At 43.7% G+C, this 13,522-nt stretch overlaps 1 protein-coding gene across 2 annotated transcripts in view; it reads right to left on the reverse strand.

The window, feature by feature from the left end:
- Positions 1-13,522, reverse strand: part of LOC109893687 (protein Daple) — an 82,897-nt gene that overhangs the window by 18,872 nt on the left and 50,503 nt on the right. For both annotated transcript variants that reach the window (XR_004210597.1, XM_031828768.1), the window contains exons 13-21: positions 10,956-11,137; positions 9,218-9,355; positions 8,821-9,105; positions 8,125-8,670; positions 7,809-8,048; positions 5,192-5,319; positions 3,314-3,455; positions 2,922-3,119; positions 2,544-2,705 (exon numbers count right to left, since the gene is read on the reverse strand). Coding sequence is in view for 1 of the 2 variants with exons in the window: in XM_031828768.1 (XP_031684628.1) it covers positions 2,544-2,705; positions 2,922-3,119; positions 3,314-3,455; positions 5,192-5,319; positions 7,809-8,048; positions 8,125-8,670; positions 8,821-9,105; positions 9,218-9,355; positions 10,956-11,137 (2,021 nt within the window). In the remaining variant the exon portion in view is untranslated. The remainder of the gene's footprint in view (positions 1-2,543; positions 2,706-2,921; positions 3,120-3,313; positions 3,456-5,191; positions 5,320-7,808; positions 8,049-8,124; positions 8,671-8,820; positions 9,106-9,217; positions 9,356-10,955; positions 11,138-13,522) is intronic.

Here is a 13,522-nt window from a genome sequence, read left to right on the forward strand (position 1 = left end):
TATGTTATTCTGGCTGGAATTGTTACTCTCCTGCAATGTAAAAATGACTGACATGGCCAGGACTAATATTACAGATGTAATTATGTGCCTGAGCACAAAACGCCACATTTCCCCAGTAAAACTAATACTGTCCGAATAGGGCCTGACCTATAGACAGTGTCGGTCTTCGCCTTTCTGCCGGCACAGGTGAGACCAAAAATTACACCGGTTTATTTATTGTTTAAGGTAATTATTCAAGGCTTGCTTAATTTTATATATTTTTTTACAACTAAAATGCTTGACTGCATTTCAAATCATGAATGCTGTGTGATGACATGAACAATTGATTGATACAGTAGCCTAAAAAAGTATTGAAATATAGGCCAAAGTTAAACAGATGTGCTTTTATGCCTGAATCTCAAAATGGTGGTTATACAAGGCTGCTATACTAAGCCTACTAATGATAATGACATTACTTATGATCATAATAATAACAATACCAATAAGAAGGAGATCAATAAAAAGGAGCATTATCCTGACCCCTCCTGTCTCAGCCTCCAGTATTTATGCTGCAGTAGTTTGTGTCGGGGGGCTAGGGTCAGTCTGTTATATCTGGAGTACTTCTCCTGTCTTATCCGGTGTCCTGTGTGAATTTAAGTACGCTCTCTCTAATTCTCTCTCTCTCTCGGAGGACCTGGCATGATGACTCCTTGCTGTCCCCAGTCCACCTGGCCTTGCTGCTACTCCAGTTTCAACTGTTCTGCCTGTGGCTATGGAACCCTGACCTGTTCACCAGACGTGCTACCTGTCCCTGACCTGCTGTTTTCAACTCTCTAGAGACAGCAGGAGCGGTAGAGATACTCTTTATGATCGGCTATGAAAAGCCAACTGACATTTACTCCTGAGGTGCTGACTTGTTGCACCCTCGACAACTACTGTGATTATTATGAGACCATGCTGGTCATTTATTAACATTTGAACATCTAGGCCATGTTCTGTTATAATCTCCACCCGGCACAGCCAGAGGACTGGCCACCCCTCATAGCCTGGTTTCTTCCTAGGTTCTGACCTTTCTAGGCAGTTCTTCCTAGCCACTGTGCGTCTACACCTGCATTGCTTGCTGTTTGGGGTTTTAGACTGGGCTTCTATACAGCACTTTAAGATATCAGCTGATGTAAGGGCTATATAAATAAATTTGATTTGTTATTCTAAATATAATGTCGGACAATTTAGAACAGTGTAAACACTAAATAAATTCTAATACCAGAGAGGCTGTTCTAATGAAAAAAGTGTAAAGCCTTTACAGCAAAGATTAAAAACAGCTGAATTTGGCTTGGTGCTCGAGGAATCAGTAGGCTATTAAACAAACACTCAAACAGGCAACTGAAGTATCTTATTTCTGTAGATATATTGATGACTTATAAAGTCAGGCACATTTAACAGTTAAACTATTGATTATAGACCTAATTAAGTTTGGATTTCCCCTCTCCCCTGACTTTTCTTAGACAATGAGGCAAGGGGTGTTTTCGCATCTCCTCATTCTGCTGCTGCATTGTTCTCAACTGGTTAACTTTGATATTATGCACATAGCAACATGGTCCAGGAAAAGGCGCCAATTCAACAGCACACCGATGTGTTTCAGAACAGTGGACAGCGATCACTATCGAAAGAGGGAGAAAGCGTATTTGTTATAAAATATCATTTTTATTAGTGTTGCACCGTTGCTCTTATGTAATATAACCATATACAATTTCAGTAGCACGTCTTAGACTGATGTACAGTGCCATCCCCACAGCCTCCACAAAGTATGTTTTTACATCCACTGAGAATGACAATAGTTTCTCAATATATTCAAATTCTTTCTAGCTTTTTTGTAAGTTAGTAGCGTGAGCTTTGGACCAGACCCAGTTGATTGAATGTTTCAACTTCATTGCAGACAGGCCATGCGTAGCCAATATGATGTATAAGATATTTATTTTTAAAAAAATCGGGATATTTTCTACCTGCAATGTTTTTATTTGTTGGTTTTATGTAGGCTATTTGCTTACTTCTATAGAAGTAACTTTTAGATGTGTATAATTTTCAATACAGATAGAATTGAGATTAACCACATGACAATGATTTTGAGATACTATAATTAAATAACACTGTTCCACAAAAATGTGCATGTGAAAATCCTAACTGGATCGGTAGAAATGGTAAGATAAATAGTAAATTGGCACTCAACATGAAAATGTCCCACCCCTGGTGTAGCCTATTAAAGGCCAGCAGCGGGGGAGGGGGGGCTATATACATAGGGTGTGCCTATATATGGAAAAATACATGTTTAAAATTTTGGACCGATCGATTGGACAAAAAGAACAGAGGACTGTCGGTTGAACAAGATCTTTTTTAGTCAGGGACAGCCCTACTAGGAATGCAAACAAGGGGGTGAGGAACTAAAAAGGAAACAAGGGGGTGAGGAACAACTGCCAGACCGACACACAACCAAGCTCAGAGAGAGAGAAGTACAGTAGCTGTGTGAACATGGTAGAGCAGAGCCCCTGTAGTATGTATTGTCGTACCTGTAGCTTGGCTGTCTGTGTGTGCAGGGCCGTGTTGTGCTCTTGCAGTACAGCAGACTGCCTCTGTACGGCCACAGTCTGGGCATTCAGCTGACTGTTCTGGGTGTCCAGCTGTCTCAGCTGCTCCTTCAAAAGGTGCTTCTCTGTCTGCAGGGTTGCATTCTGAAGGGAAAGGCATCCAGGTAAGATTAAACATGCACAATATACCATTTGTATAACAATTGCTTGATGCTTGTATTGGCCAGTATGTTGTGACCGTTACTGTAGTAGCTATTTTGCTACGTATGTTCTAAGCAAGGGTTGAGGGCTCTACAGGAAGAAGTCCTTGTCAATGGTCAACTAAACTTTCAACCCTTTTAAAATTCCATCCCCACTCACATTCTTCTCTATGTCGATGAGGCGGTCCTTGAGTTTGAGGAGCTCCGCGGTGGCCTCTCTAGTCTCAGTCTCCCACTTCTCCTTCTGGCCAGGCCTGCCCTGGCCCTGACCTACAGCCTGCAGTGTGGAGCTCTGGGTCTGGGAGTGGGCCTCCTCTTCCTCCTGCCTCTGTCGCAGAGCCTCTAGAGTCTTCTTCACCTAATCACCGCAACACAAGAGGGCAACAGTGTGAGTAAAAAGGATTGTAAGTGAATAAGTTACATAAGAGAGTAGAAATAAGAGTGAAAGTGTTTGTGTGAGAAAGATTGAGTACGTGCAAGAGTATGATTAGTAGACCGTGTGTGTACACGTCTGTGTGTGTGAGTGAATGAGAGAGGCGTATAGGTACGTACAGTGCTGAGTTCAGTGCGCAGCTGCTGGTTGAGACTACTAGACTCCTCCAGTCGGGACTCCAGCCCCTGAATCTTCTCCTCACGGATCTCCAGAGTCTTCTTCAGTGTTGACTCTATCTTACTCTCCAAGATCTTGAACTTACTGAGGGGGCAAAGAGACAGGCAAACAGTATGTCTAAATGTCATGAAGGCCAATAGAAAGTCCCAGACGAATGAATTCATTGTGATTCAAATTTAAAATCAGCAACGTGGGGGCTTTTATTTAAGTCCGATGATGAGCAAACATAATGGAAATTCCTGTAGAACGATGTGCATTTACTTATCTATGTTTGAGGCTGAATGTGCTATTTATTGTACCTTATTTGTAATACCAAGAGGGAGACCGCATGTGTGGCAGATATCAAGCCTTCACATAGGACAGACTAGAGTAATACTACGGGATATCAAGTTTGAGACAGAGGTTTGCTTGCTGAGGTAATCTGAAAAGTTTTCCAACCATATGACTTTCATCTGTACTAAGGAGTCACTGTATTAGCTTTGCACTAAGACAACTATGACGGAAACATATGAAAAACCCTAGCCACAAGCAGTTGAACCTAATAGTTAAATAAAAATAAATATCATAAGAGTGCAGAGCACACGAGATTACTAAGTGCTGTAGAAATGTAACTCGGGGTGGTGAATTTATTTGACATTAACTGATTAGTGGCAGCTTGGGTTTCGTTGAGCACAAATAGCTGGAGAAGGAATGTCTTTGTTTTTAATCCAATCACCCTGGGTGACACCCAGCTGGGTCTCTAAATCTTACCTTGAGAGGTGCCTCTCAAGTAAAAAATAATAATTTAAAAAAACCTCAAGTAGAGGCCCTCCCCTTTCAGGCAATACAAGTTTTTCCAAAGTGTCTTATTTCATATATTTTCCCTTCAGAAAGGCTGGAGTTCAGGAGTGTACAGTTCAGCTATTCCCACAGCGCTGTCCTGCTGCTTGCCTCACCGGACCTGGGGTTCAAATAGTATTTGTTTTTTTCTTTCAAATACTTTAGTTTTTTTTAAACTTGTCTGATACAATTGAACCAATGGAATTGTCCCAAAACCTCACTCATCTGGCACCCCAGGCAGGCAGGCTCAAATACTCAAAATATTTGAAGGAAATATTTTAAAATATTTGAACCCACGTAAGGTGCTCCGGTCACTGTACATTACCTCACCCAGCAGAACTAGATTCTAGAACACCTTCGCTCTCCAGGGAAAATTCCAGAGAAAATTAAACTGTTGCAAGACAGAGGAAAGGAAATGATCTTTCCCCTGTAATTTTCCCATACAGTCTTTTGAAATGGGTTGTAATAGAACATTGCACACCTGCTGCTGGAGATCACTCAAACACATACACTTTTGAGTGAAACACGTGTTCATGCCACCAACTGCACCAAACAATAAAAAAAAAAGAGCCTAAACAAAATGTCACATTAAATCTAGAGAGAAAAAGATTAAACGCTTTCAACGCAGGTTTGAACAGAAACCAGGACTCACCCACTATACCTGGCACAGGAGGTAGGGCAGAATCCATTAAAGCAAATAACTTGTTAAACATGAAAAGCCCCTTTACAACTCAAAACCAACATGTCCCCTGTACCTCATCCAAAGTGGACATTGGGCACACATTTTCACAAGCACTTCAGCACACACACACACTATAAATACCCGTTACAAAATATTAGTTCACTCCCTTTTTTTAATACAAAAAATGGCTGCAGTATTATGAGGGTAAAGTATTGAGTCTGAGACATGGGTCTGAGACACCGGTAGTGTGATGGCATGCTGGTACAGTGTAGATGTAGTTAGTGTGATGCATGCTGGTAGACAGTGAAAAGCCTCTTACTTGTCTTCACAGCTGTGCTCCTCCTGCAGTAGTTTCTCTCTGTTCAGGCCGATCTTCTCCAGCTCATGGCTCAGTGTCTCCAACTCGTTCCATTGCTGCTGCACCTTTAGCTTCTCATTCACCAGGTCCTGGACAGAACACACATAATATAACGCTGATTCTACTGAGCTGTCCAAACAGTTTTAGAGAGAGGCAGTTGTAGCAGAAATGCAGATCTAGAAACAGACTTGAAACACGCTGCACATGCAGTATACGGATAGGCTACTGTAACCCTTACTGCAGTTTTAGAGGCGCATTGACATAAGCAGAGTATGCACAGAATACTAATCTCTCATGGTGTGATCCATAATTTATATATAAAAAACTAAATCTTTATCCATTCATCGGCACCCTGCATTTCTTTTTCTACTTGAACTCTATGTGCTGTATGGTACATCTACACCGAACAAAAATATGAAACGCAACATTTAACAATTTCAAAGATTTTACTGAGTTACAGTTCATAAGAAATTCAGTCAATTGAAATGAATTCATTAGGCCCTAATCTATGGATTTCACATGGCTTGGAAAACAGATATGCATCGGTTGGTCACGAATACCTTACAAGAAAATTTAGGGGCGAGGATCAGAAAGCCAGTCAATATCTGGTGTGACCACCATTTGCCTCATGTGAGGCCAGTTGGACGTACTGCCACATTTTCTAAAACGACATTGGATGCGGCTTATAGTAGAGAAACTAACATTCAATTATCTGGAAACACCTTTAGTGGACATTCTTGCAGTCAGCAATTTAACGCTCCCTCATCACTTCAGACATCTGTTGTGTTGTGTGAAGACTGCACATTTTAGAGTGGCCTTTTATTGCCCTGAGTAGGTGCACCTCTAATGATTATGCCGTTTAATCAGCTTCTTAATTTGCCACACGTCAGGTGGATGGATTATCTTGACAAAGGAAAAATTATCGCTAACAGGGATGTAAACAAATTTGCGAACAGGATTTGAGAGAAATAAGCATTTTGTGCAGATTGACCATTTCTGGGATCTGTTATTTCAGCTCATGAAACATGGGACCAAAACTTTACATGTTGCATTTAGATTTGTGTTCAGTATACAGTAGACCCTTTGACTTTTTCCACCTTTTGTTACGTTACAGCCTTATTCTAAAATTGATAATATTCTTTTTTTCCCCTATCATCAATTTACACCACAGTACCCCATAATGACAAAGCAAAAACTGGTTTAGACATTTTTGATAATTTATAAAATTTAAAAAAACTGAAATATTACATTTACATAAGTATTCAGACCCTTTACTCTGTACTTTGCTGAAGCACCTTTGGCAGCGATTACAGTCTCGAGTCTTCTTGTGTATGACGCTACAAGCTTGGCACACCTGTATTTGGAGAGTTTCTCACATTCTTCTCTGCAGATCCTCTCAAGCTCTGTCACATTGGATGGGGAGCTACACAGCTATTATTTTTCTCCAGAGATGTTCGATCAGGTTCCAGTCGGGGCTCTGGCTGGGCTACTCAAGGACATTCAGAGATATGTCCCAAAGCCACTCCTGCATTGTCTTGGCTGTGTTTTTAGGGTCGTTGTACTGTTGGAAGGTGTACCTTCACCCCAGTCAGGTCCTGAACCCTCGGGAGCAGGTTTTCATCAAGGATTTCTATGTACATTGCACCGTTGATCTTTGCCTCGATCCCGACTGGTCTCCTAGTCCCTGCAGCCGAAAAACATCCCAACAGCATGATAATGCCACCACTATACTTCACCGTAGGGATGGTGCCAGGATGCATTCAGGCTGAGTGTCTTTAGGTGCCTTTTGGCAAACTCCAAGCGGGCTGTTATATGCCTTTTGCTGAGGAGTGGCTTCAGTCTAGCCACTCTACCATAAAGGCCTGATTGGTGGAGTGCTACAGAGATGGTTGTCTTTCTGGAAGGTTCTCCTATCTACACAGAGGAACTCTGGAGCTCTGTCAGAGTGACCATCGGGTTCCTGGTCACCTCCCTGACCAATGCCCTTCTCCCACGATTGCGCCGTTTGACCAGCTCTAGGAAGAGTCTTGGTGGTCCTAAACTTCTTCCATTTAAGAATGATGAGGCCACCGTGTTCTTGGGGACATTCAATGCTGCAGAATTTTTTTGCTACCCTTCCCAGATCTGTGATTCGACACAATCCTGTCTCGGAGCTCTACGGACAATTCCTTAGACCTCATAGCATGGTTTTTGCTCTGGCACTGTCAACTGTGAGACCTTACATAGACAGGTGTGTGCCTTTCCAAATCATGTCCAATCAATTGAATTGACCACAGGTGGACTCCAATCAAGTTGTAGTAACATCAAGGATGATTAATGGAAACAGTATCTGTTTTTTATTTTTAATACATTTGCAAAGATTTCTAAAACATGTTTTCGCTTTGTCATTATGGGATATTTCCAGATTGCTGAAAAACTTTTTTTAATCAATTTTATAATAAGGCTGTAACGTAACAGAATGTGGAAAAAGTCAAGGGGTCTGAATACTTTCCGAAGGCACTGTATATACTGCATAGTACACGTACTTCTCTACAATCTACTGTAGCCTATATTATCCTCAGACCTTTCCCATACATACCTCTCGGAGTGTGGCCAGGGTCCTCTTGTCAATCGTGGCCTGTTTCTGCAGCTCCTTGTTCTCCCTCTCTAGCTCTTTGACCTTCCCAGTCGCCTCCTTTAACCTCTCCAGCTCTTTATCCTTAGTGATGCCCTCCTTCTCCAGGGAGGCCAGCCTCAGAGCACTCTCCTCCAGCACCCTCTCCTTCACCTCCAGCTGCTGCCACAGCCTTCGTGCCTCCTTCTCCAGCTGCTTACTCTCCTGCAATTGAATTTAATTGAAATCAGGAGTACTTAAGACAAAGCAACTACAGTTTACACATAACACACAGACATACCTTCTCTGACTGGCCCAGTTCTTGCTCCAGCCCCCTCTTCTCCTTCTCCACTGCCTCCAGGCGTTTCGCCACCAGGCACACCTCCTCCAGCTCCCTTCTTAGCCCCCCTGTCTCGGCCTCGGCCTGCCTTAGCTCCCTTTCCAGCCCCTGGATCTTTGTGGAGCTGTTGTCCAGGCTCTGCTGGAGCCTCTGGTTCTCCTGACCCAGGCTGCTGATGCTCATCTCCAGCCTCTCTGCCCTTTTCCCCTGGGACCTCAGCTCCTCCACAGACCGGGCCAGCTCCTCCCTGTCCCGCTCTAGCTCCCCATTCTCCTGCTGGAGCTGGGCCAGGCGCACGGCGGCCGGCCGAAGAGATTCCACAGTGCGGCGGAGCTCCAGGTTCTCCTGGTCCAGGAGGCTGTGGTCCTTCTCCAGAGTAGTCAGGCGCAGGCTGGTGTTCTGGGCCGTGTCCGCCTGCTTCTTCAGCCTCCGGTTGTCCTGCTCCAGGCTGGCGTTGTCTCTCTCCAGGGCCTCGGCCCGGTCACACATAATCATCAGCGACGCCACCTATGTTTACAGTGATCATTGTGATATGCGATTGTTTTACCTAAGTTGAATACACTGATTGTTTTACTTGCAGTGATTGTGGATCGCATTCTTCAAAGACCTCTGCAGATATGGCAAAACAATTGTGAGCACAAGAATGACCTCCCTCACCTCCCTCTGAAGCTGCTCTTTGCTCCTCCCAAGATGTGCAGTCTCCCTCTCCAGCTCCTCACAGCGCTCCCCCCTCTCCCTCAGTGTCTCCAGCTCCTTAGTCGACTGCTTGCCCTGGGCCTCTAGCCGGGCCAGCTTGGACCCGGTGTCCGTGATGGTCTGGTGGAGGACGCGGTTCTCTGTCTCCACCTCCCTGACCCGAGCCTCACTGTTGGCTTGGGCGCGCTGACGCAGGGAGCTCACCGCCTGGCTCAGGTGCTCCTTCTCCTGCTCCAGCTCAGAGATCTGGAGAACACACAAAGACAGTCAGGTGGGACAACAGTGACATAAGCGGGACCAGATGACATACACAATCAGTGGTGCATTTAGCATGCGCAAGGTTAGAAGTAGTGTGTACCTGTCTGTCCTTGTCTTCCTGCAGTGTCTCCAGAGCCTTATCCAGTTTCTGCTTGTCTTTGAGTAGATCTTCCCCGAGACCCTCCATGTCCTGGGTTGTCTGCTTCTCCTGGTCCAGCAGGGTCTGCAGATGCTCCAGCTAGGGAAGGAATGGATGATGGATGACAATCATGATAGAAAGCACAAACAAATTCATCAAGCCAGAGCAAAGAGGTCATAGCAATGAGGTCAAAGCAATTGTCTGTAGAGATCCGAGACAGGATTGTTTCGAGGCACAGATCTGGGGAAGGGTACCAAAATCTATCTATTGAAGATGCCCAAGAACACAGTCAACTCCATTCTTAAATGGAAGAAGTTTGGAACCACCAAGACTCTTCCTAGAGCTGGCCGGCCAGCCAAAATGAGCTATCGTGGGAGAAGGGTCTTGGTCTGAGATGTGACCAAGAACCCAATGGTCACTCTGACAGAGCTCCATAGTTGTCTGTGGAGATGGAAGAACCTTCCAGAAGGACAACCATCTCTTCAGCACCTCATGAATCAGGCCTTAATGGTAGTAAAAGGCACATGACAGCCCGCTTGGAGTTTGCCAAATGGCACCTAAAGGACACTCAGACCATGAGAAACAAGATTCTCTGGTCTGATGAAACCAAGATTGAACTCTTTGGCCTGAATGCCAAGTGTCACACGTCTGGAGGAAACCTGGCACCATCCCTATGGTGAAGCATGGTGGTGGTAGCATCATATTTTGGGGATGTTTTTCAGCGGCAGGGACTGGGAGACCAGTCAGGACTGAGGGAAAGATGAACAGAGAAAAGTACAGAGAAATCCTTGATGAAAACATGCTCCAGAGTGCTCAGGACCTCAGACTGTGGCGAATGTTCACCTTCCAACAGGACAATGACCCTAAGCACACAGCCAAGACCACGCAGGAGTGGCTTCGGGATAAGTCTCAATGTCCTTGAGTGGCCCAGCCAGAGCCTGGACTTGAACCCTTGAATCTAATATCTACTGAGAGACCTGAAAATAGCTGTGCAGCAACAATCCCCATCCAACCTGACAGAGATTGAGAGGAGCTGCAGAGAAGAATGGGAGAAACTCGCCAAATACAGGTGTTCCAAGCTAGTAGCGTCATACCCAAGAAGACTCGAGGCTGTAATATCTGCCAAATAAGCTTCAACAAAGTACTGAGTAAAAGGATCTGAATACTTGTGCAATTGTGATATTTCACTTCGTTATTATGTTATTATGTGGGGTATTGGGTGTAGATTGATGAGTGGGAAAAAAACAATTGAATCCATTTTAGAAAATAAGTCTAACGTGACAGTGACAACACCTGGAAAAAGTCAAGGGGTCCGAATACTTTCTCGAATGCACTGTACATTAAAAACATCCACACCGGTGCTGGGCCAATGCCAAATAAGAGAAATATTGCATTAATCCGGTACATGCTGCTCTGCTCCCACCCGCATGCTTTAACTGCACCACAAAACATACTGCAATGCATACTGCAGACCAACTTTATAGGACATGTGGGACCAGCATATAGTATCCCACAACACACAGACTGTCAATCTATAAAAGAATGTGGGACCCGCATACAGTACCTTCTGCATGCTTATTTTCTGTATTCAAGGTGTGTGGCCCCCATCCCTGTGCATCAGAGTGGCTGAACGTGCATGTACACAAGTCTGTCTCTAGTATGTGTGTCTTTGCGCAATCAGTGTGTGTCTGTACAGTACCTTCTTGCAGAGGCCCTGGTTCTCACTCTCCAGCTCCAAGGTATGTAACTGGCCCTCCTCTAGACTTAGGGAAGCCTCTCTGAGCTCCTGTATGGTGGTCTGCAGAACCTGGTTCTCTTTCTCCAGCTTCAGCAGACGGCTCGACGTAGACTCGTTCAGTTCAAACACAAACGACTTGCGCGCTGCACAAGAGGGGGGGGGGGGGGGGGGCTTGATTAATCCAATGCATTTGTGTACTGTACAGTATGACATTGGGATCATAAGTAGGTCTATTTCTTTAGAATAGTGTGTGGAAGTGATTGAGAGAGCAGCTTTGGTTGCTTGCATAATGGATATTTTTCATTTTGACTGAATCTGTGTGGAAAGTTAGAGTCAGCCACATTTATTGTAGCACACTGTAGATTTCTAGATTATAAGTATTGTGTGTAGATTTACATAATACATAGTTGTGCTCAAATTTGTTGGTACCCTCACAGCTCATTGAAATAATGCTTCATTCCTCCTGAAATTAAAAGCTATTTTATCATGTATACTTGCATGCCTTAGGTATGTCATAGAATAAAGCAAAGAAGCTGTGAAAATATGATTTATTGCTTATTCTAAAATGTCCTGGACACATTTGTTGGTACCCCCTAGAAAAGATAATAAATCATTGGATTATAGTGATATTTCAACCTAATTTGTTTCTTTAATTAGTATCACACGTCTCCAATCTTGCAATCAGTCATTCAGCCTATTTAAATAGAGTAAAGTAATCCCTGGGCTGTTTGGGATCATTGTGTGCACCACACTGAACATGGACCAGAGTAAAGTAATCCCTGAGCTGTTTGGGATCATTGTGTGCACCACACTGAACATGGACCAGAGTAAAGTAATCACTGAGCTGTTTGGGATCATTGTGTGCACCACACTGAACATGGACCAGAGAAAGCAAAGGAGAGATTTGTCTGAGGAGATCAGAAAGACAATAATAGACAAGCATGGTAACAGTAAAGGCTACAAGACCATCTCCTAGCAGCTTGATGTTGCTGTGACAACAGTTGCAAATATTAAGAAGTTTAAGGTCCATGGAACTGTAGCCAACCTCCCTGGGTGCGGCCGCAAGAGGAAAATCGACCCCAGATTGAACAGAAGGAGAGTGCAAATGGTAGAAAAAGAACCAAGGATAACTGCCAAAGAGATACGAGCTGAACTCCAAGGTGAAGGTACGTCAGTTTCTGATCGCACCATCTGTCGCGTTTTGAGCGAAAGCGGGCTCCATGGAAGAAGACCCAAGAGGACTCCACTTTTGAAAGAAAAACATAAAAGCCAGAAAGGAATTTGCTAAAATGCACATTGACAAGCCACAATCCTTCTGGGAGTATGCCTTTCGGTCAGATGAGTCAAAACTGGAGCTTTTTGGCAAGTCACATCAGCTCTCTGTTCACAGATGAAAAAATTAATCTTTTTAAGAAAAGAACACCATACCGACAGTGAAACATGGAGGCTCGGTTCTGTTTTGGGGCTGCTTTGCTGCGGCTGACACAGGGTGCCTTGAATCTGTGTAGGGCACAATGAAATCAAGACTATCAAGGCATTCTGGAGCAGAATGTTCTGCCCAGTGTCAGAAAGCTCGGTCTCAATCACAGGTCATGGGTCCTCCAACAGGATAATGACCCAAAACACACAGCTAAAAGCACCCAAGAACGGATAAGAACAAAACATAGGACAATTCTGAAGTGGCCTTCTATGAGTCCTGATCTGAATCCTATCGAACATCTATGGAAAGAGATGAAACTTGCAGTCTGGAGAAGGCACCCATCAAACCTGAGACAGCTGGAGCCGTTCTCTAAGGAAGTGTGGGCCAAGCTACCTGTTAACAGGTGCAGAAGTTTCATTGAGAACTACAGAAAACATTTGATTGCCTCTAAAGGTTGTGCAACAAAATATTAGGTTACGGGTCCCATAATTTTTTTCCATGCCATTTTAATTTGTTTCTTATTCACAATATTATGTTGAATAAAAATCTAAAGCAAAGACTGATTTCTATTAAATATGGAATAAACAATGGTGGATGCCAATTGCTTGTCAGTTTCAAGTTATTTCAGAGAAAAGTGTGCATTCTTTGCTTTTTGTGGAGGGGTACCAACAAATATGAGCACATCTGTATGTGTTGACAGTTAGAGGACCAGGCACAGTGATACATGTGGGGCCGAGGGAAACAGCTGAGCCAGCTGCTGAGTTACTATATTACCTTTCTGACAATACAGAGTTAAATATTAACTTCAACACAGAGGCCAAAATATAACCCCTCACACACCACTGCAAAGACATGTTGTGTAAATCTACAGTGATGTTCAACCTCTCTAATAAAAAAAACTGAAATTATGATACAATTAAATTGTCTAATACAAGTATCAACAGCATAGTGTCTGAACTTAATTTTTTATTTTAGGTTGCGCCACAAGCTCTGGCAGGATTCACTGAGAATGTTTGATTTTCAGCATTTTCCAACCAAAATCTCCATCAGCCACTAATAAAAGATGATTTATACATGTTGGTTGTCAGCAGAATAATATATGTGCCAT

Source organism: Oncorhynchus kisutch, linkage group LG7 (genome assembly GCF_002021735.2).
Source record: "Oncorhynchus kisutch isolate 150728-3 linkage group LG7, Okis_V2, whole genome shotgun sequence".
In the NCBI taxonomy this organism is placed as follows: Eukaryota; Metazoa; Chordata; class Actinopteri; order Salmoniformes; family Salmonidae; genus Oncorhynchus; species Oncorhynchus kisutch.